The sequence below is a fragment of the Staurois parvus genome, unplaced genomic scaffold (genome assembly GCF_062004578.1).
Source record: "Staurois parvus isolate SC_StPar_1 unplaced genomic scaffold, SC_StPar_1.0 ptg000464l, whole genome shotgun sequence".
NCBI classification, from domain to species: domain Eukaryota; kingdom Metazoa; phylum Chordata; class Amphibia; order Anura; family Ranidae; genus Staurois; species Staurois parvus.
This window is the reverse complement of record NW_028318260.1, coordinates 3,274,398-3,298,578: the sequence shown is the minus strand read 5'-3', so window position 1 is coordinate 3,298,578 and position 24,181 is coordinate 3,274,398. Positions and strand designations below refer to the sequence as shown.

Genomic DNA, 24,181 nt, shown 5'->3' with positions numbered 1-24,181 from the left:
ATCCATCATCTTTACCCTTAGCTTCTTTAGCAAGCCAGTGGTTATCATGGAGGTGTGTTTGGGGTCATTATCATGTTGCAATACTGCCCTGCGGCCCAGTCTCCAGAGGGAGGGGATCATACTCTGCTTCAGTATGTCACAGTACATGTTGGCATTCATGGCTCAATGAACTGTAGCTCCCCAGTTCCAGCAGCACTCATGCTGCCCCAAACCATGACACTAACACCACCATGCTTGACTGTAGGCAAGACACAGTTGTCTTTGTACTCCTCACCTGGTTGCCGCCACACACGTTTGACAGCATCTGAACCAAATCAGTTGATCTTAGTGTCATCAGACCACAGGGCATGGTTCCAGTAATCCATGTCCTTAGTCTGCGTGTCTTTAGCAAACTGTTTGCGGGCTTTCTTGTGCATCATCTTTAGAAGATGCTTCCTTCTGGGATGACAGCCATGCAGACCAATTTGATGCAGTGTGCGGCGTATGGTCTGAGCACTGACAGGCTGACCCCCCACCCCTTCAACCTCTGCAGCAATGCTGGCAGCACTCATACGTCTATTTCCCAAAGACAACCTCTGGATATGACGCTAAGCACGTGCACTCAACCTCTTTTGATCTTTTGAATGAAAAAAAAAAACTAAATGCAAAATCTGTATGCACCTAAAGCACTTCACAATTTATCATTCACATTCACTGCACCCCTTATACCCTAAAATCACATTAAAGGTAAGCAGGCACCAGTTAGGCCTGTTATATCTAATTGCAACAGCCCTGATGCTGCCAATCTTACACTGCTGTATCCAGTGGTGTATTCTGGTTTTGTGCTGCCCTAGGCAAGACTAAAATCGGGCACCCCCCCATCTAAATTTGTCCCACCCTTTCATCTGCAAACCCCACCCCTTCCTCTTTAGGCTCCACCTATTCTTATTAGAGCTCCACCTACTGACAATGATGGGGCGCTATTCCTCCCACTGACACCAATGATGGGGCACGATTCCTCCCACTGACACCAATGATGGGGCGCTATTCCTTCCATTGACACCAACGATGAGGCACTATTCCTCCCACTGACACTAATGATGGGGCATTATTCCTCCCACTGACACCAATGATGGTGCCCCATAATTAGTGTCAGTGTGTGAGGAATAGTACTCCATCATTAGTGTCAGTGTGAGGAATCGTGCCCCATCATTGGTGTCAGTGTGAGGAATCGTGCCCCATCATTGGTGTCAGAGTGAGGAATCGTTCCCCATCATTGGTATCATTGGGGGAAGAGCGCCCCATCATTGGTGTCAGTGGGAGGAATAGTGCCCCATCATTGGTGTCAGTGGGAGGAATAGTGCCCCATCATTAGTGTCAGTGGGAAGAATCATGCTCCATCATTGGTGTCAGTGGGAGGAACAGTGTCCCATCATTGGTGTCAGTGGGAGGAATAGTGCCCCATCATTGGTCTCAGTGGGAGGAAAAGTGCCCCCTCATTGGTGTCAGTGGGAGGAATAGTGCCCCATCATTAGTGTCAGTAGGAGGAATAGTGCCCCATCATTGGTGTCAGTGGGAGGAATAGTGTCCCATCATTGGTGTCAGTGGGCAGGAAAAGTGCCCCCTCGTTGATGTCAGGGACACCAATGAGGGGGCACTATTCCTCCCACACTGACACTAATGATGGGGCCCTATTACTCCCACTGACACCAATTATAATTACATCACTATGCTGACCCCTGCTTCAGCCCGGGCTCCCTCCTTCAGGCGCAGACACTTACCCATCAGCTGTCTTCCTTCTCCAGCCTCTCCTCCTCTTCACCGGCTCCAGCTTCTCCCTCACTCGATCTTCAATCTTCACGCTGCCGCTCAGATCCTCCTCTCCAAGCTCCGCCTCCTCGCCTGTGATTGGCTGCCTGTGTGCCTTTTCTGAGCAACAGATCTGGTGGCCTATCACTGGCGAGGAGGCAGAGCTTGCAGTGGGAGGGATAGGCTGCCCAGTGATCCCAGGGGTGTGGCCAGATTTGAGGGGCGGCTTGTCATTCCGCCAACACCACGATCAAGATCCAGGAAGATGAAGACACCAGACAGACACCTTCTGCACCCCCCCTCCAGCAGCGCCTTGTGGACCACATCGACGTGGGGCACCAAGTCGCGGACACAGGTAAGACATAGCAGCCCCTGTCCCTTTCCCACAGAAGTGTCCCTTCTGTGGGAAAGGGGGGGGGGGCGGCGCTGCCGCTGTGCCGCACCCCTGAAAAGTGCTGCCCTAGGCAAATGCCTTGTTTGCTTCGCGGCAAATATGTCCCTGGCTGTATCATCCATGATCTCTTAATTCTTGTAGTAAAACACCTGCCTGTATTCTGTGTTTCAATACATTTCAGCAAATTCTACTTCATTAAAAATGTCCCTTTACAAGCCAATTTTACACTACTAAATCACCTGCTTTCTCTTAAGTCTTAATGACAGTTTGGTGAAAAAGAATGTGTTGCTGCTAAAATTACCTTAAAAAAACCTTTTTTTTTAATGCTGAAATGAATCTAAATGGGATACTGCTGTTATATGTAAGCCAGGCTAATTGAAAAAAAAAAGCAATTCCACAGCAAATTTAATGCTCTAATGTGTATGTTGTCACTAAGACTGTCCATGTCAAGCATGGGCAGCACAGTGGATAAATGGTTAGAACTTCCACCTGGCAATACTAGGTTCAAATCCCAACCACGGCACCACCTGCCTGGAGTTTTCATGTTCTCCCTGTGCCTGCGTGGGTTTCCACACTCTAAAGACATGCTGGTAGGTTAATTGACTCCTGTCTAAATTGGCTCTAGTATGTGTATGTAGGAATGTGAGTTAGGGACCTTAGATTTAGGGTTAGGGACTGATGTGAATGTACTATATATATGTAAAAGCACTATGTAAATTGACAGTGCTATATAAGTACCTGAAATAAATAAATGTCCACATTAAGGCACCCACCATGCATTTTATTTAAAACATGTGTTGCCCTTGAAGCTGCATGAAAGGTCCATTTTCCCACTGTATGGGATTTAATTTTTTTGGGGAGGGGGGAGGGGTGCATGTCCCCCACATAGCAGTACTCCACTTTTCATGCCTTTCTTTTGACAGTATTTTGCCCATTAACCCTAACAATGGGCAGAATTTTCATAAAGGATTGCCCTCCCCCATAGACTTCTATTGTATTCAGCAACCTTTGATGAATCAAACTTGTGCTAGTTCACCCATCAGCAATGGTGGGGTCTGCTTTAATATAGTATTCATCAGCAAAATACTTCTTTTTATATTTTGCTTATCATGTTTATTGTTGTGATCAGGACCCACGAGAGTATTTTCTGCTAGGTTTTATGGCCAGGTAACTAGGGTTGCCACCTCATCCCATTAAAACCGAACATATATTAATTACACAGGTTCTGTGGCTAATTAATGTGGTAATTAAACTCACTTAGTGCCTTATCTGCAATAAATTAGCTTCAGAACCTGTGTAATTAATATGTGTTCGGTTATAAAGGGATGAGGTGGCAACCCTAAGGGTGCTTAAAGAGCTTAAAAAATATATTTCTGTTGCAGTTATTTATACTTTTACTTAATTTACCATTATGGATGCTTGTTTGTTAGTTGTATTTCTATTGTGTATTTAGGTAATCAATATAGAAAAATATGTATTTGCTTCTCTATTCGTGTTTTCAGCCCATGTGCTGAGTTTGTTTGTCTCTAAAATATTACAGTTATATTTTTGCTTCATTCTGGCCTTTTACGATTGTCAGTGTCACAGATTGACTGTAATAGGTTTACAGTGTTTATAATCAATAGTGTACTTTACTCTGCTAGTTTCAGGACTTATGTGTTATTATGAATAGTTTTTTTAAAGCAAATTAAACTTTAATTGCCAAATCTAAAAGTTACTTTTGATTTCCCAAATGTTTCCTTTAATTTAGAAGTATTTCTCTCTATGCCATCACTGGTGTTCTGATGTTTAAAGGATTATAATGAAACATCCCTATAAATCTTAACTTACAAAATTATACAAGTGCACATAGGTTTTTACTGAGCGCATTTTATTGCATATAAAAGCACAGCTCATTTCAATAGATCTTTTGCGTAGTATTAAGAAGAGCTAAAATTCTTTTTCAGTTGTTCTGCTGTAATCCTGTACTGTCTGCAAAAATGATATTATAAAAACATGTTTACTTGCATTGCTTTGTGTAGCGAGACAGCTTCTATGCACTGTAGTTCTCTTTTGGTCTTTGTTGCTTTGCATTGGAAACTATGTACTGTCTAATGCACAGTTCCCTTTGGTCTCCATCACTTGGAAGCATAAAGAATGGCTCATTACTGTGGACAGAAGCTGGTTTATTTTATGGCCTTGTGGTTTAGACAGTGGAATATGGAGGTGGCAAATCTTTTGATGTTGTTTTAACAGCCTCCTCATAGGATGGTAGTGCTACCTGTAACACAAAGAAATGACATTTGTAAAAAATAAAGAAATCAGTATATTGATAGCTTTCTAAGTGAAATATTTTGATAAAAAAAGTTGTAACTAAAGCATTTTTTGAATGAGCAGCTCTGAACACCTAAGGAGCTGCTGGATATTTTTGGGTTCTGCTTTTTCCAGTGGCCACCCACCCTGAACTGGACCCAACAGTCATCGATACACAAACAATTATGCAAAGGGTTTTATTAGGGCCAAAACAAGCCCTGCAAGAGAGACTAGGCAATGACAGGATTAACCAGGTATTAATGCTGAAACAATTTATAAGTACAACCAAATACATGTTATTTATTCCCCCTAGCTGCTTGTAAAGGGGTCTGGCCAGAATGCTCTAGGTGGGTGTAAGAGAACAATGTTAACAAAGCAATATCAGCACTAAAAGAAATAAATACTCTGACAATGTAAGGTAATGAAGGTTACAGTGCTAATAATAATATCAACAGCAGTGTAGCCTAACTACTGTGTAAAAGGCCCCATCTAACCCATGGTGTATTCATTGAAATGCTCATCCTCAAACAAGGTTATTTGTAATCCAAAGGTAATGTAAGAGCGATGTAACCAGCCTTAGGCAGAACTTCAGTGAAAGCAAACCTTTTAAACACACAGAAGTGGCCGTTAGAACTCCCACCACAATGATGGAGTATAGATGTTCTCCTGCTAACAGTCTATCACTTGATGACCACATTTGCAGACTGGGTGTAGGCAGATGGTCATAGGCCACACTCTTTCTTGTAGTCTTGGCACTGCTGGTACATGTTTGGGGGTTCAGGCAAGACTGTAAAGCTTTTCTTCTAAAGCCTGTTCATTTCCTCTTCTCTAGCTGCTCTGGTGGCCCACGTGGATCCTTTTTATTTAAGAAGGTTTTTTGTGTACTGTTCTTGGCCACTATTTTTTTCCTATCATCAGTAGCATCAAAGAAGTAATCTAATATAAAACACACACACACACATATATATATATAATGTCTTTCATTATTATAAACTGGGAAGGAACCTGTAAAACAAGCTCTCTGTAAAAGAGTTATTGAAGCTGAAGGGCTGAGATCTGGTTTGTGTGTATCTATAGGTTCCAGTAATAAAAATATGGCCTCGATACCACCAAAAAAATTAAAATTTTCCAGAAATTTTTTTTTTATGAACAGGTCTGCTCTGCATGTTTACAAGTTTAGTTTTTGAATGACTGTAATGAAATAGTGTCACAAATGTGATATAGCCGCTTCTATTTATATAAGAAATTTTTGGGGGTACGGAGGGTGTCTATAGAGGTACATATACTGTGTGTGTATATATATATATATATATATATATATATATATATATATATATATATATACTGCAAAACTGGATAGTGCGGTAGCCAATCAGCTTCTAGGTTCAGCTTGTTCAATTACACTTTGACAAAAAACCTGCAAGTTGATTGGTTTCTAGGCAGAGCTGCACCAGATTTTATACTCTCCTGTTTTAGTAAGTCAACCCAGTGATGCCTTTTTATATTCAAGCCAAAGAAAATTATTTCAGCACAATTTTCTTTTGTTGGTTCTTACCCGCTGAAAACAAATATGCTATGGGTAATAATCCTTATGAAAGCTTCTGATTAAAATATAAATTTTCATTCATATTCATAATACTGCTCAGAAAATGAGAAATGCTCCTCTTTACTTTGCCTACGAATGTGGTGACTTCCCTGCATATCATTTGCACAGAAGTCTTCCCTTGAGTAAACTTCCGAGCTCTCTGCAAACAATCAATGATGATGTCATATCTGCTAAGGTAATTAGTAGATGAAATGTATCTCACAGTTACAATCTCTCTGTATTTATATTAATGTGATGCAAATGGTAGACAGGTAAGCTTGCCATCTTACTTTTGTGAAATCTTGTTGTTGAGGCACATCTTTCTTCTTTGGCGGAGGATTCAGAGACTTGAAGACTTTCCAGACACAGGAGATCATAAGTGCCTGTAGACATTGGGTAGGACCGTTAAACTGTCACTCTACATGCCATAAAAAGGATGCGTGTTTTAGACAAATTTATACTATGACTTCCTTTTACCTACTGCCAACTGGACCATGGCAAAGACAGTGCAAGACTTGCTGCAGACTGGCACATTGACACAAACAAAGACTTGTGTTATTTTACCCATAAACAACTTTCCCATCCAACAAAATGCAGGTAGTTGGTGTAACTAAATAAATAATTTTCTGTCCGGAACAGAATCTTCTTTTTGACTGAGCCATTTTGTTGCTTTTAAGAAGATATTTTGCCGTAGCCTTTGTCAGTCAATTTTTTTTTTTAGCAAAACTGCATTCAAAACAGAGTAAATAAAAAATGATTTCTTTACTTTGTAAGCATTTTCACAAGGCTTGTATTTATCCAAAGATTTGTGACAGGTTTGCAGTTGGCGATTTGCTCTCAGAGGAAATAAATTTATGGGTTTACTACATGTAGCGTTCAAAACCTTGTAGTGATCATTACACAAATTGCTAATTTTTATTTTCTTTACCAATGTGCAGATTTAAAAGAATTATATGTTACTTGCAAAGAAACTGGTTGCTCAGCTTGAAGTCTTATGTCTCTTTATTGCACATTTACTTAGTAGTTGTTTATTTGTCATTTTAGTTTTTCAGAGTTATATTGCATTCAAAATGAACATTAATAGCGTTTGTGTATATAAGACATAAAAGCTTATGCAAATGATTAGAAAGTTTCATGTTCCTCTTTGCACACATTACTGTATAAAAAATGAAACATAAAATGTAATGAACAGTAATGGCTATGGATTTGAGTTTTACTCATTAGTACCCGTTTCTTAATTGTTCACATGGGTCAAAATACTGATCAATTGCTATTATCCACTATTCCTTTATTCTATTTAGCTAGGGCACTGGCATGTCACACAGAGTATATGTAGCCTGTTCATTCTATGTTCATCTCTCATTCAGAGCACCTAAGCAAAGTGTTGTATAATGGTGGTATAAAATCTAGGATGAAAACAGAATTATAAAATGAAACAGAAATTCAGTGTCAGTCATTATCACTCCATGTGGTCCTACAAACTACTAAGGTACACTTGAGGGTCTATTTATAATAATTGGTTGAACGAATATCACTGCTGAGTTTCTATGATTTCATATGCTGCGTTTGATATCATATCCTATGATTGTTAGCTCCATCGAGTGGGCATTTTATGTTTTTTTTCCCTGAAATACTTCAATCAGGAAAACACCACATTATGGCCAATAGATGGCATTGACAATCATAGGAAATTAACATATTAACTATTTGACTACTGTGACACAGCCCCCCTGGACCATGTATCTGTCTGTCAGCGGGGCTCTTCCAGGTTTGTTGGAGTGCATACTGCTGACCGCACTGTAGTTGGTTTGTCAGCAGGTCCAGGCCAATGATTCATGGCTGAGACCCGCTGATCGGCTATGTCCAATCACAGCTCAGAGCACTTAGTTTACAAACACACAGGACTCTGTACGCTGATCAGTGATCTGGATGTTTCTTTTTCCTGCAAAGCAGGGAGAAAAAACATTCAGATGGAAAAGTAAAAGCAGCATACATTACACATTGTTAGGCACATATTTAATCCCTTGAGTACAGTATCAATGCACAGTATTATCACTGCTGAATGTGTCACTAGCAATGGCAGTGTCTGTTAGCGACACTCCCAGATAGTGTGTGTTAGCGGCAGATTGCCCGCCACCCTATCACAGTCACACTATAAATTGATGATCACCACCATTATCAGTATAGCGTCATAGCTGCTTAAATTCCAGTAGACACTATACCTTTCGCACAAATTAATATACACTTTTGCTATTTTCTATTAACAAAGACATGTAGCAGAATACATTTTGGTCTAAATTTATGAAGACGTTTTATTATTTGTATATTTTTATTGGATATGTGTTGTTACAGAACGTAGAAAATACTGGGGGTTTTTTCTTAAAAATTTTTGGTCTTTTTTGTTTCTATTGCAAAAAATAAAAAACCTTGTGGTGATAAAATACCACCAAAAGAAAGCTCTGTTTGTGTGAAAAAAATTATATAAATTTCAGTGTTGCTTGACCGCACAATTGCCAATTAAAGTTGCACAGTGCTGAATATTAAAAGTAGAACTTCACCCTCTCAGTCAACGTTGGCTATTTTGAATCCTTATGCTGCTAGCATTAGTAAATAGATAGGAAGGTGTATTGTATTTACCTGTTTTAAACTATTTTTTAAATTTCTTCAGTTAGTTTCTGGTTTTCATTACTCGGCAATTTATGTCATACATCCCAGGAGTCTTCAGGAGGGGAGGAGGAGCTTTCTCAGCTATGCACACCCTCCTGCCTGCATGCCTGAACTAAGGGCAGTTGGATTCCAGGAAGTAATTGCTACATGAGTCATCTGCCCTTATTCAAGATGGCTGTAGCCAGAAATTCTAGGGGGTGTTTTTCTAAATGATTTCTCATGGATACATAGATCGATGGGCGAGTTTGCTTTGAATATGCGTGGGTTTCCTCTGGGTACTCCAGTTTCCTCCTACACTCTAAAGATATGCTGGTAGGTTTATTGGATCCTGTCTAAATTGGCCCTAGTATGTGTATGTATGAATGTAAGTTAGGGACCTTAGAATGTACACCCCTTGAGGGTTAGGGACTGATGTGAATGTATAATATATATGTAAAGCACTGCGTAAATTGACAGCGCTATATAAGTACCTGAAATAAATAAATAAGAAATAAATATTAAAAATAAACTAAAAAGTGCTTTCAGTTTGTGGTACTCAGAAACAGTGTAGTTCCCTTTTAAGTTAAAATAGTTAGAATTTGAGGTGTATGGGCAATGTTTGACATTCTTCCAAACTAATTTTGATACAGAGTCACCGCTGAACCGCTTGACCCGATGGGATTAAAAAAAAAGTACACAGATACAGGATATGCAGGATATAGCTAATGTTAGCCCTTTCTTCCACTTTAATATTTCAGCAATAAAGCATTGTGTTCAAATTGCATAAGCAATAATAAGAATTGCTTGCCAGAATTGCTCTACTGGCCAGTCATATTGTTGTGGTCCCATATATACAGTTGTGTAATTTCATGACTGTGCGTGTTTTATCTGCTGTGCTGTAGCTCATCATAGAGGCTTCTCCAATCACCATTGGGGCCGCTCTGATGAAGTTGCCAGGACAGTTTTGATTTTCAGCATTTATGAAACCTAATTAACTTTAGGTTTTAAGTACATAACCTTATTTTGTTCAGTAATCTTCATCTTCTGATGACCTTTTAATAGTATAATGCTAGACAATGCCGTGTTTATTCCAGTGAGTCCTGGAACTCTTCTTGTGCTAAGCAGCAGAGTTTATGGAGCAAGCATGGTATATATTCATCTTACTAATTACATTGCACTGAACTGCTGAATCGTCTTTTTTTTTCTGCTCACTCGGTTTGATTAAAAAGCTTTCTATAAAGTTTAGACATGTGTACTCAAACAGAGAAATGTTACCTTGTACAAAATCACAGCAGTGTGGAGCAAAGTGAAGAGGATCAGTCTGGCGGTATATTTCTGAAAGGGGACGTTGTTCACCAAAAAATAATTCTGAGGAGATAAAGAAAAGCGTTCATTACTGTTTTGTACCTTGAACCTAAGTGCTAATGGTTGCCATAAATATAAACACAGAGCATAAATTTAGCTATACTAGTGCAAGGCAGCTGGTGTAATCTATAACAGTTTATTCAAGATCATGGCCTATTCTGTATTTTCGTCTTAATAAAAGCCCAATTATTAAAGATAATTAGTCCAACCCTATACTATATAATGTTTGTCTGTGATACAACTTTTCCAAGATTGGTGGCAGCTGGCAGGGAGCATTAACAAATAAGCAATAAACAGTGACCCAATTTGATCTTCCATTAGGTCTTCACTGCTGTCTGGGAACACAGTGGTGAACTTTCCCTGCAATCCCAGCACAAGGAAATGAAGGGCTAAAAGCTTATGCTTTCAGCATTACTAATTGTCACCAGCTTTCAAATTCTTCATCTCTTCCTAAGGAAATTCAAAAAATGGAGCATGATTTTCTGTACTCTGCATCCTTTACGAACAATTCATTTCTGAAAGCAATAATAGTAGGTCTACTGAAAAGCCATTGAAATATGTACATCATACAGCTGCTAGTATACAAGCAGGACAAAGTGGCCAGGAACTGTTATAAAGCAGCAATTTACATGGCATTTTTTGTTTTTTAAATGTCACTTTAGCTGTAGTACATCGTACAGGTGCACCATTTCAAAGGCAGGTTTAGGGCATCCGCCAAACATTTTTGCTGTAAAGGAATTGTGCATTTTTAATGTTGCCCTTTAATCTTTTTTTTTAAAGTGCTGCTCACCTCCGAACAGTATGTTTTTGCTATTTTTGCATTGGTACATATTCCATCTGGCAGTACCCAGTTCTCCTTTCCGTGTGTTTGACAATCCTGTGTCTATTAACCTTAAAATGTGAAAAATCTGTCTGCAGGATTTGTTCCCGATAGACTTTAAAGGAGTTCAGAAAGCGTTTGCAATTTCCAAACTTTTTTTTAACAGTTTGACGAACATCCCATGAACCAAACCCAGGCACTATTCGTTAACGGGAGATTATTTTCAAGAGTAGGACATATAGTACATCTTTGAGATGAACAGTTCAGGGGACTGTTTGGAATAGAGGGCCATGTAGATAACTTTCTCCTATTCCTCTGGTAATTCTTTTGTTTTGCTTTGAGTGAAGAAATGTTTAGTATTGGTCAGAAGACTTATTGCTCCAGAATTAATGCATCAGATGGAAAATCATGACGTGCTTTCACTGGAATGGAAGACACGCTTAGCATCCTCTATTTCTTCTCTACTCTGCTCCTCCAAACTGGTACACCAGGCTGGTGAGAGGGCAGATACAGCTACTTATGGTTCTTAGTCATGTCCTAAAAGCTGCAACAAGCTTTGAATAAGGCAGCCTGGTGGATCCCAACATTATTATTGGGATCCTTCCCATATTTGGCCGGGTTTTGTCCCATCAGATGACAGTGGCAATAGCCTGTTGTCGCCTGACTCTGGATCACAGGAAAACAAAAGTAAATATACTCCTGTGAGTCAAAAGAAAATATAGCCAAAAAACTTTTTGCTTTTAAGTGACCTGCACACAACACATCAAAGCCTCGACAAGATATTTCTGGTGGTAGTTTCCTTTAGAACTACCTGTGCCTAATTCAGGCAAGCATTTTTTTAAGTTTATTGACAAGGGCACCAAATTAAAGTGGTTGTAAAGGCTCCATGTCATTTACTTTCATGCATTCTATGCATGAAGGTAAAAAACCTTCTGTATGCAGCTGCTACCACCTCCCCCCAGCCCTCCTAATACTTACCTGGGGCCCATCATGATCCAGCAATGTGCATGAGAGTTTCAGATCTCCGGAGGCTCTCCCTCCTCCTCCATTGGCTCCCACTGTGAAATGAAAGGTGGCGGGGCCGAGCCACAGCTCTGTGTGTGAATGGACATGAAGAGCAGCCGCTCATGCCCCCATAGCATGTTGCTAAGTAGGAGGGAGGGGCCAAGGGCGCTAGCGGGGAACCCGAGAAGAGGAGGATTGAGGCTGCTCTCTGCAAGACCACTGCATAAAGTAGGTAAGTTTCATATGTTTTAATTTTTTATTGCTTTTAATATAACTTTAAGGTAGTTCTTACTACTGTCGATTTAAAAACCAGAGCAGATTTATAAAGACTTGCCACCAGTTCACAGATGAGGAAACTAGGAGTAACTAAGACCAGCTGTGAGTTGGTGTATGGAGATATACCAATGCTCAGAGTGGGGCATGTCTGTGCTGTGAAGCTATCATATACTGGATCTGACAAATTTCTACACAAAACTATATCCCCAGATCCATTCAACTATTGGCAGGGAGATTATCCAGCCGAAAGCTAAATGTAAACAAAGGGGCCAGAAGTACTAGCAGTGCTGCTATAGGAAAGTCTTTTATTTCTTCTTCTATAGTTTGCAGGCATTCTACCATTTCTAGAGTATATTTTATATAGTCTTACATGTGTTGGATTACATTAGCTTAGCCTGGTATAGCTTTCTAATTAATTAAAGTTTATAATTTGCTCTTAAGTGCACTTTTTTTAGGCCCTCTCACATTTGTTTCATTGCACATGTGCACAATTTGACCACCATCTATGCTCAGGGTTATAGTACTTTGAGCTTTTTTAACTTTCCCTGTGGAGGAGGGGGGTTGGTCTGGGCTCTTGCATATACTTTCCAGGACTATAAAAAAAATCTAGTCCTGGGAAGAATATTTAAGTATTCGAAATTCTGGTTTGTCAGATTAACAATTGAAAATATTGATGAAGCACTGTTAGTAGCTATCACGTATGCTTTCTGACCTTTTTCTGTTTTGCTATATCTGTATCTTTATCTACAGTGGTAAGTAGAGATAAGCGAATCGAAGTAGCCGAAGTGGAATTCGAGTCGAATATCGGAAAAATTTCGATTCGCGCCGAATCCGAAAAATAGCCTACTTCGGATGCGCGAATCGAAATTTTTACGAAAATGGCGGCGGACATGTGTGGCGACGGAGCGGGGATGTCTGGGAAGGCGCGCAGACAAGGCGCGCTGACCCATAATGCATTCCTCAATGACATGTGATCGCATCAGCCAATCAGCAGCCAGCCAGCCAGCACTGTGTAATGGTCGAGCTATAAATAGCGGCCATTTTGGAATTCTTCATTTGCCTGCAGTCATTGAACAGAGGCAGACCGCTCTGTATTAGGGACAGAGTTAGGGCCACAGAAACGATACTTGGGGACAGAGAAACGTTACTTAGGGACAGAGAACCATTACTCAGGGACACAGAATTGTTAGTGAGGGCCACAGAATAGTTACTTAGGGACAAAGAAACGCTAGTTAGGGCCACAGAATTCTTACTCAGGGACAGACAGAATTGTTACTGAGTGCCAGAGAATTGTTACTTAGGGCCACAGAAACGTTATTAGGGCCACAGAATTGTTACTCAGGGACAGACAGAATTGTTACTGAGTGCCAGAGAATTGTTACTTAGGGCCACAGAAACTTTAGTTAGGGCCACAGAATTGTTACTCAGGGACAGACACAGAATTGTTACTGAGGGCCACAGAACTGTTACTTAGGGCCACAGAAACGTTATTAGGGCCACAGAATTGTTACTCAGGGACAGACAGAATTGTTACTGAGTGCCAGAGAATTGTTACTTAGGGCCACAGAAACTTTAGTTAGGGCCACAGAATTGTTACTCAGGGACAGACACAGAATTGTTACTGAGGGCCACAGAACTGTTACTTAGGGCCACAGAAACTTTAGTTAGGGCCACAGAATTGTTACTCAGGGACAGACACAGAATTGTTACTGAGGGCCACAGAACTGTTACTTAGGGCCACAGAATTGTTACTCGCACAGACACAGAATTGTTACTCAGGGACACAGAATTGTTACTGAGGGCCACAGAACCGTTACTTAGGGCCACAGAATTGTTACTCGCACAGACACAGAATTGTTACACAGGGACACAGAATTGTTACTGAGGGCCACAGAACCGTTACTTAGGGCCACAGAATTGTTACTCAGGGACACAGAATTGTTACTGAGGGCCACAGAACTGTTACTTAGGGCCACAGAATTGTTACTCGCACAGACACAGAATTGTTACTCAGGGACACAGAACTGTTACTGAGGGCCACAGAACTGTTACTTAGGGCCACAGAATTGTTACTCGCACAGACACAGAATTGTTACACAGGGACACAGAATTGTTACTGAGAGCCACAGAACCGTTACTTAGGGCCACAAAATTGTTACTCAGGGACACAGAATTGTTACTGAGGGCCACAGAACTGTTACTTAGGGCCACAGAATTGTTACTCGCACAGACACAGAATTGTTACTCAGGGACACAGAATTGTTACTGAGGGCCACATAACCGTTACTTAGGGCCACAGAATTGTTACTCGCACAGACACAGAATTGTTACACAGGGACACAGAATTGTTACTGAGGGCCACAGAACCGTTACTTAGGGCCACAGAATTGTTACTCGCACAGACACAGAATTGTTACTCAGGGACACAGAACTGTTACTGAGGGCCACAGAACTGTTACTTAGGGCCACAGAATTGTTACTCGCACAGACACAGAATTGTTACACAGGGACACAGAATTGTTACTGAGAGCCACAGAACCGTTACTTACGGCCACAGAATTGTTACTGAGGGCCACAGAACTGTTACTTAGGGCCACAGAATTGTTACTCGCACAGACACAGAATTGTTACTCAGGGACACAGAATTGTTACTGAGGGCCACAGAACCGTTACTTAGGGCCACAGAATTGTTACTCGCACAGACACAGAATTGTTACACAGGGACACAGAATTGTTACTGAGGGCCACAGAACCGTTACTTAGGGCCACAGAATTGTTACTCAGGGACACAGAATTGTTACTGAGGGCCACAGAACTGTTACTTAGGGCCACAGAATTGTTACTCGCACAGACACAGAATTGTTACTCAGGGACACAGAACTGTTACTGAGGGCCACAGAACTGTTACTTAGGGCCACAGAATTGTTACTCACACAGAATTGTTACACAGGGACACAGAATTGTTACTGAGAGCCACAGAACCATTACTTAGGGCCACAGAATTGTTACTCAGGGACACAGAATTGTTACTGAGGGCCACAGAACTGTTACTTAGGGCCACAGAATTGTTACTCGCACAGACACAGAATTGTTACTCAGGGACACAGAACTGTTACTGAGGGCCACAGAACTGTTACTTAGGGCCACAGAATTGTTACTCGCACAGACACAGAATTGTTACACAGGGACACAGAATTGTTACTGAGGGCCACAGAACCGTTACTTAGGGCAACAGAATTGTTACTCAGAGACACAGAATTGTTACTGAGGGCCACAGAACCGTTACTTAGGGCCACGTAAACGTTAATCAGGGACAGACACAGAATTGTTACTGAGGTACACAGAATTGTTACTGAGGGCCACAGAACCGTCACTTAGGGCCACGTAAACGTTAATCAGGGACAGACACAGAATTGTTACTGAGGTACACAGAATTGTTACTGAGGGCCACAGAACCGTTACTTAGGGCCACATAAACGTTAATCAGGGACACAGAATTGTTACTGAGGGCCACAGAACCGTTACTTAGGGCCACATAAACGTTAATCAGGGACACAGAATTGTTACTTAGGGCCACAGAACCGTTACTTAGGGCCACAGAATTGTTACTCACGGACAGACACAGAATTGTTTCTTGAGGGACACAGAATTTTTACTGAGGGCCACAGAACCGTTACTTAGGGCCACAGAAACGTTAATCAGGGACACAGAATTGTTACTGAGGGCCACAGAACCGTTACTTAGGGCCACGTAAACGTTAATCAGGGACAGACACAGAATTGTTACTGAGGGACACAGAATTGTTACTGAGGGCCACAGAACCGTTACTTAGGGCCACATAAACGTTAATCAGGGACACAGAATTGTTACTGAGGGCCACAGAACCGTTACTTAGGGCCACAGAAATGTTAATCAGGGACACAGAATTGTTACTGAGGGCCACAGAACCGTTACTGAGGGCCACAGAACCGTTACTGAGGGCCACAGAACCGTTACTTAGGGCCACATAAACGTTAATCAGGGGGACACAGAATTGTTACTGAGGGCCACAGAAACGTTACTTAGGGCCACATAATTGTTACTCAGGGACAGACACAGAATTGTTACTGAGGGACACAGAATTGTTACTGAGGGACACAGAACCGTTTCTTAGGGCCACAGAATTGTTACTCAGGGACAGACACAGAATTGTTACTCAGGGACACAGAATTGTTACTCAGGGACACAGAATCGTTGAATTAAAGAGTATGTCAGACAACATGCAGAGGAGTGGCAGAGGAGGCAATGTTTTAGGAGCGAGCAGACGTAGTCCTTTGGTGTTCCCTCACCAAGCGAAGTATCGCATGCTGTGGGCTCAGCCCCACTGTACAGTGAGGAAGAGCTAACAGAGGGCGGTCAGGAACGGGGGAGACATCCGCCTTTTCATCAGCCAGGCAAAGAAGTAGTGGCGAGGAGAGTGGCCCGGTAGCCGGTCTAGAGACAGGTCTGTCTCCTGACCCAGACGCAGCCGAGGGGGCTAGTAGTGAGGCGGAGACCCTACTTGATGATGAGGAGGTTGATCGCACTTGGCAGCCTCGTCGTCATCAGGCAATTTCTTCCGCATCATCAGGAGAAGAGGGTGGCAGCTTGGCAGTGAGCGAAACAGTCGGTGGGTTGCCCAGGAGACAGCAGCAGGGTCGCAGCAGTGTCAGTGGAAGCAGTGTCAGTGGAGCCAAACGGCCACGGAGTAGAGCACCAGCTCCACTGCAGCCTACCACCACGGCCAGTAGTGGTGCCGGTGTGCACGGAGGAAGCAGCAGTCAGCCAGTGAGGAGTATCGGGGGCAAAGTTTCCTACTCAGCGGTGTGGCAATTTTTCGTCAAGCCGCCCGAGGAAGTAAACGTAGCCGTATGTCGACTATGTGGCCAGAAAGTCAAGCGTGGCCAGGGGGCCCATGTTGGGACTACAGCGTTGCGGCAGCATATGCAGCGTCGCCATTTGGTGGCCTGGGAAAACCGTGATAAAGATACGGCGGTTCTGCCCGCCCCAGCCCCCGCTCCATCACCCGCTCCGTTACTTGCTCCGTCACCCGACGTCAATCGCCCTCCATCAGCCAGTCAAGGCTCCAACACCTCTGCTGAGGGGAGTTGTCGCTCGTTGGCATCTTCCGCTCGTTCAGATGCTCCTTCTCCTGCTACTCCTCTTCACGGATTCCGTCAGCAGTCTTTCTTGGAATCCGTTTCCAAGAGACAACAGTTTGCGAGCACGCACCCGACGGTGCAAAAGCTGAACGTCCTCCTGTCCAAGTTGCTGGTGCTGCAGTCCCTCCCTTTCCAAGTGGTGGACTCAGCACCTTTCAGAGAAATGATGGCTTGTGCCGCGCCGCGGTGGAGAGTGCCAAGCCGTCATTTCTTTGCCAAAAAGGCAGTGCCAGCCCTGCATTCACATGTAGAAGACATGGTGGGCCAGTCTTTGAGCATGTCGGTCTCTGCCAAAGTGCACGGCAGCGCCGACGTGTGGAGCTGTAACTACGGTCAGGGACAGTACATGTCATTTACGGCCCACTGGGTGAACGTGGTGCCGTCACAGCCGCACCAGCAACTTGGACAGGTCACGCCGCTTTTGCCTCCACGTTTGCACGTCCTTGGTCCGGCAAAGATGTCCGCCTCTACCACCTCTTCTTCCGCCGTGTCCTCAGCCGCCACCCCCGTGCCAAGTCCCATTACCCGACCGGCATATCACATGTGCAGGGCGCAACGGTGTCACGCTGTTCTGCACCTGGTATGCCTTGGCGAACGTAGTCACACAGGGGAGGAACTTCTGAGTGTAATGAACAGAGAAATCGACAGATGGCTGTCTCCGCGCAAACTCAAAATCGGAACCATGTTGACCGACAACGGAAAGAACATGGTGTCTGCTCTGCGTCAAGGAAGGTTGTGCCATGCGCCATGCATGGCTCACGTGTTCAATCTGGTTGTCAAGCGGTTCCTAAAATCCACCATCCCACTGCAAGACATCCTTAAAATGTCACGTAAACTTTGCATGCATTTCAGCCATTCCTACACCGCAAAGCACACCCTCCTTGAGCTGCAGCGGCAGAACGGAATTCCACATCATCGCCTGATCTGCGACGTTGCAACAAGGTGGAATTCAACCCTACACATGTTAGACCGCCTTTACGAGCAGCGAAAGGCCATCACCGATTTCCTGATGTTACAAGCGGATAAAGGTACTCCCCTGTGTAACTTCGATGTCAGCCATTGGCAGCTCATGCGTGACACCTGCCACTTGCTCAGGCCCTTTGAGGAGGCCACGCTATTCGTGAGTTGGCAGGACTATGGGATGAACGACGTCATTCCTCTGTTGCACGTCCTTGAACAAATGCTGTTAACAATGGCTGGTCAGGGTGCGGTAGACGTGGCGCACAGATCTCAACGCCACATGACCCCTGTGGGGGCAGGACAGGAAGAAGAGGAGGAGGTAGAGGAGGACATTTGTGCTCAGGAATTATTGAGTGAAATGGGTGGTTTTTCCACTCAGCGGACAGGAGTGGAGGAGCAGGAGCATCTGGTAGAGGAGGAGGAGGAGGAGACAGAGGACCCAGACGCACCGTGGCAGTATGCTGTGGAGATGGAGGCAGGGAGTCCCTCGCATTCCTTGGCACAAATGGCCCATAGCATGCTCGGTTGCTTGCGTAGCGACAGCCGAATAATAACCATCAGACAGAGGGATGACTTTTGGCTGTCCACCTTGTTGGACCCTCGCTACCGTTCAAAAATGGTGGCCTTTTTCACACCTGCTGAGAGGGAGGCCAAAATAACGTACTATAAAAACCACCTATGTAGTCAGTTGGTCTCTGCCTTTGTGCGCAAACGTCCATCCTCAGACACTGTGGGCCCTGTGCGCTCGCGTTCCGCTGCCATGGCAGCAGGGGAGGGGTGGGGTGGTAGGAGCAGTGGCAGCTCCACCAGCAGCGGCTGCCTCAGTCTGCAGTCGATGATGAGTAGCTTTCTTCACCAGCGCAGTGAGGAAACTACTAACCAGCCGCAGCAGCAGCAGCAGCAGCATCAGGTGGACCTGGAGCAGGACCTCAAACAACAGGCTTGGGCCTACTTGGACAGCACCCTGCCAACCGAGGTAGACAATCCCCTTGACTACTGGGCAACGAAACTTGACCTTTGGCCCCAACTAGCTGAATTTGCCCTTGAAAGGCTGTCATGCCCGGCCAGTAGCGTGGCATCGGAGCGCGTGTTTAGTGCGGCAGGAGGTATTGTAACTCCGCGGAGGACACGACTGTCCACCCAAAGTGTGGAGAGACTCACGTTTGTGAAAATGAATCAGGCGTGGATTAGTCTGGATTTCAAACCACCAGTTCCTGACACAACTGACTAAATCCGCCATGAATCATGCCTCAAACATGTGCCACTTTCAGGTCTCCTCACACACTGCTGGTGTGTTCCATTTTTTGTCATAGGGTGCTGGCAGATTACGGGCCTCCCATAGCTGCTGCCAGGCCCCTAATCTGCCATGGGCCCCTATATACCGCCTCCTCATGCTGCTGCCAAGTCCAGAGTCTCTCATGGGTCCCTGTACGGCCTCCCATTGCTGCTGTCTCCATCGCCACACTCTGCCATGTGCCACTTTCAGGTCTCCTCACACTGCTGGTGTGTAAAATTTTTTGACATAGGGTGCTGGCAGATTACGGGCCTCCTATAGCTGCTGCCAGGCCCCTAATCTGCCATGGGCCCCTATATACCGCCTCCTCATGCTGCTGCCAGGTCCAGAGTCTCTCATGGGTCCCTGTACGGCCTCCCATTGCTGCTGTCTCCATCGCCACACTCTGCCATGTGCCACTTTCAGGTCTCCTCACACACTGCTGGTGTGTAGAATTTTTTGACATAGGGTGCTGGCAGATTACGGGCCTCCCATAGCTGCTGCCAGGCCCCTAATCTGCCATGGGCCCCTATACCGCCTCCTCATGCTGCTGCCAAGTCCAGAGTCTCTCATGGGTCCCTGTACGGCCTCCCATTGCTGCTGTCTCCATCGCCACACTCTGCCATGTGCCACTTTCAGGTCTCCTCACACTGCTGGTGTGTTCCATTTTTTGTCATAGGGTGCTGGCAGATTACGGGCCTCCCATAGCTGCTGCCAGGCCCCTAATCTGCCATGGGCCCCTATATACCGCCTCCTCATGCTGCTGCCAAGTCCAGAGTCTCTCATGGGTCCCTATACGGCCTCCCATTGCTGCTGTCTCCATCGCCACACTCTGCCATGTGCCACTTTCAGGTCTCCTCACACTGCTGGTGGGTTCCATTTTTTGTCATAGGGTGCTGGCAGATTACGGGCCTCCCATAGCTGCTGCCAAACCCCTAATCTGCCATGGGCCCCCGTACCGACTCCTCATGCTGCTGCCAGGCCCGTAATCTGACATGGGCCCCTGTTGTCGCTTGTTGGCATATTCCGCTCGTTCAGATGCTCCTTCTCCTGCTACTCCTCTTCACGGATTCCGTCAGCAGTCTTTCTTGGAATCCGTTTCCAAGAGACAACAGTTTGCGAGCACGCACCCAACGGTGCAGAAGCTGAACGTCCTCCTGTCCAAGTTGCTGCTGCCAGGCTCGTAATCTGTCATGCGCCCCTGTACCGCCTCCTCATGCTGCTGCCAGGTCCAGAGTGTGTCATGGGCCCCCGTACCGACTCCTCATGCTGCTGCCAGGCCCGTAATCTGTCATGGGCCCCTGTACCGCCTCCCCATGCTGCTGCCAGGTCCGGAGTGTGTCATGGGTCCCTGTACGGCCTCCCATTGCTGCTGCCAGGCCCGTAATCTGCCATGGGCCCCCGTACCGACTCCTCATGCTGCTGCCAGGCCCGTAATCTGTCATGGGCCCCTGTACCGCCTCCTCATGCTGCTGCCAGGTCCAGAGTGTGTCATGGGTCCCTGTACGGCCTCCCATTGCTGCTGCCAGGCCCGTAATCTGCCATGGGCCCCCGTACCGACTCCTCATGCTGCTGCCAGGCCCGTAATCTGTCATGGGCCCCTGTACCGCCTCCTCATGCTGCTGCCAGGTCCAGAGTGTGTCATGGGTCCCTGTACGGCCTCCCATTGCTGCTGCCTCCACCGCCACACTGTGGCTCCACACTCTGGTTTTGGCCCCGTGACTGCCCAAATGAGTGAAGTTTGCGGTGATTCTAAGATCGACGGCACTCATCTGCATGTCATACTGACTGACAGTATTATTTCTCTTCCCCAGCAGACTCCAAGGGCATTTAAATTAAAGGTACAGTGTTCTGCACTAATATTAAGTCTCTCTGAAGCCTAGAAACACCCTTTTTTAAGTTAAATTCACAGCGAATTTATTCGACTCGAATCGAATATTGTCCACGAATTCGCCGAATCAGTCGAATCGAATTTTTCATTTCTTCGCTCATCTCTAGTGGTAAGTAATGCTGAATCTGTTGGAAAGCTGCTTTTGATGTGATTCTTACTAGTCAGAGGGTGCTGGACACATGGCTGAGCCCTTCTTGTTTTTTTGGGCACAGAGAAAGGAAATTACATCCTAATCAAGTGATTCCACTGGGAGGAACATTTCATTAAACACACATAAACATAATACTACCATAACACTGCCACCAAGAAAAACAACTGTAGGAGTACCCATTTTACTCACCATGCTCAAATGCATGTGAAAGCCTCTATATCTCCATTACTCACAACACTGTGGTTTTGTGGACATGTCCAGGAAATATAAATTCCTCAAATTCCCTCCCTCAGCAGCTCAGATCACGCTCAATGAGGCAGAAGAAGTACGGCAAGTGTTCAGCAGCCAAGTGAGATACCCTCCACTGTCAAAACCAGCGTGCAGACAGCCAGGCTGGAGCCCAATAGCATGCAGCTTCCCCATACCCTGACTTAGCTACTGTGGGAATCTCCTCCCCAGTTGCTACCAGAAAACTCCAGTTCCACTGTGGTGGCTCTTGTTCTTGGATTCCTCTAGCTGTTCACTTGTATTATCAGAGCTACCCTAGACTTTGTTGTGAGGGATGCTTTTTTTGAGGAAAATGGCAAATAGCTGTGTTCTGAGTTGTTTTAATGAAGTACTGATTCTCAATTTGAATCTCTGTTCTTATAGAGTCTTTTAGACCATGCCATGCAGCCATATGTCACCCTGATTGAGTCACCTTTATGCATGGTCTTTGTTGTCCAGAATCTATTTTTTTATATTTTGCAATGTATGTATGTTTTTTACCATACTGAAGCTATTGTTTATTATTGTTTCTAACTTTACTTACAATTAGGAAATTGCAATATACAATTAATCCATCTCTGATGGTTTGGTTGATTACTTATTCTGTTAAAGCTTTGGAAAGCTTTTTATATGCTGTCCTCAATATACTTAATTCCATTGAAACAGGCTTTTCACATTTTGACAAGGAATGTCATGGGAATGAACACGCCTATTAAAAGCTCTAACTGTTCAGTTAAATAACTTATCTGAACATTAAAATAATCATTCCTCCAAGTTTTATATGCAGTAGCTGTATGTGGCCATTTGAGAAGCCATAGCAAAAAACCCAATCGTGGTGGTAAAGCTTGTCATGGTAGGCATGGTAGAGAATAGCTACACATTCATTCTGCCTTGTTGGAGCCACTAAATATACATTAAACTATATAGAAATTGTAACTTGTAGTTTGCTAAAGCACCGTGTATTACAATGGCCATTTTTTTAAACAAAATACTTAATTTTACCTTTTGTTTATCCTTTGTTTTATTTCAGTGCTGCTGATCTCCTGCTGCATTTACATGCATGTTTCTCCTAAAGAATGTTACACCAACATGACATCCTTCATGCTGGTTATTTGGTGATAACAACAGTAGACCATAACTGTGTAACATGTTGAAATGGCCACTTGTAGTCTCAGAAACCTGTTTAACTGAGCGAGAATGCAGGGGCCCAAGGAGACTGGGACAAAATGTTGTTACCCTATAACAAAAATGGCCTGAACATAGACCTTAGTGACAGGATCATCAGACATTATTATAATTATAACCACAGATTTCAAAATAATGAATGCTACTTTTGAAATAACATCAGCTTGTTAAATGAGAATTTGATGACTGGATTTACATCTGCTTCAATGTATTAAAGCATGCTGATGCATTGCCATGTGTTCTCTTTTATGTGGCACTGGAGAAGGTTTTTCGAAAGCTAAGAACACAAACAACAGGACACGTCTTTATTATTATTATACAGGATTTGGGGCTGAAAGGACAGATGGGAGTCTAGGATAACACTTAGCACCCTGGCATAAGGGGAGGAACTGATGGTTGTGTTATTGATCTTGATAGAGAAGTCAGGGGAGGGGACACGGGCTGGAGGGAATAGTATGAGCTCAGTTTTGGAAAGATTGAGTTTGAGGAAGTGGAGTGACATCCATGCCGATATGTCGCTTAGTAGGTTAGTAATGCGAGAGGAGACTGAAGGGGTGAGGTGAGGAGTAGAAAGATAGATTTGTGTGTCATCAGCATAGAGATGGTACTTAAAGCCATGGGAGTTTATCAAGTGACCAAGGGAGGAGGTGTAGATGGAGAAGAGTAGGGGTCCAAGGACAGAACCTTGAGGGACCCCTATAGAAAGAGGGAGAGAAGAGGAGGAGCCAGAGTTATAGGTTACGCTGAAGGAGCACTGCGATAGGTAGGAGGAGAACCAGGAGAGAGCAGAGTCTCGGAGGCCAAGAGAGTGGAGTTTTTTGAGGAGGAAGGGATGGTCAACCGTATCAAAAGCTGCAGAGAGGTCAAGTAGTAAGAGTATGGAGTAGTGGCCATTGGTTTTTGCAGTTAGTAGATAATTTGTGAGTTTTAGTAGGGCAGTTTCAGTGGAGTGTAGTGAGCGAAAGACAGACTGTAAAGGGTCAAGAAGGTTCTTGTCAGTGAGGTAGGAGCTCAGGCGATTGTAGACTAAGCGGTCTAAGAGTTTAGAGGTAAATGGGAGCAGAGAGATGGGTCTTAAGTTGTTCATGTTGGTGGGATCCAGG

General features: G+C 44.2%; 1 protein-coding gene across 1 annotated transcript in view; it reads right to left on the bottom strand.

The window, feature by feature from the left end:
- Positions 1-4,031: 4,031 nt before the first annotated feature.
- The window catches only part of LOC149452792 (lysosomal-associated transmembrane protein 5-like), a 61,336-nt gene continuing 41,186 nt past the window's right edge, over positions 4,032-24,181 (bottom strand). Inside the window, exons 6-8 of the mRNA XM_089688978.1 lie at positions 9,981-10,073; positions 6,350-6,442; positions 4,032-4,442 (exon numbers count right to left, since the gene is read on the bottom strand). Coding sequence (XP_089545104.1) covers positions 4,368-4,442; positions 6,350-6,442; positions 9,981-10,073 — 261 coding nt within the window. The 3' untranslated portion in view covers positions 4,032-4,367. The remainder of the gene's footprint in view (positions 4,443-6,349; positions 6,443-9,980; positions 10,074-24,181) is intronic.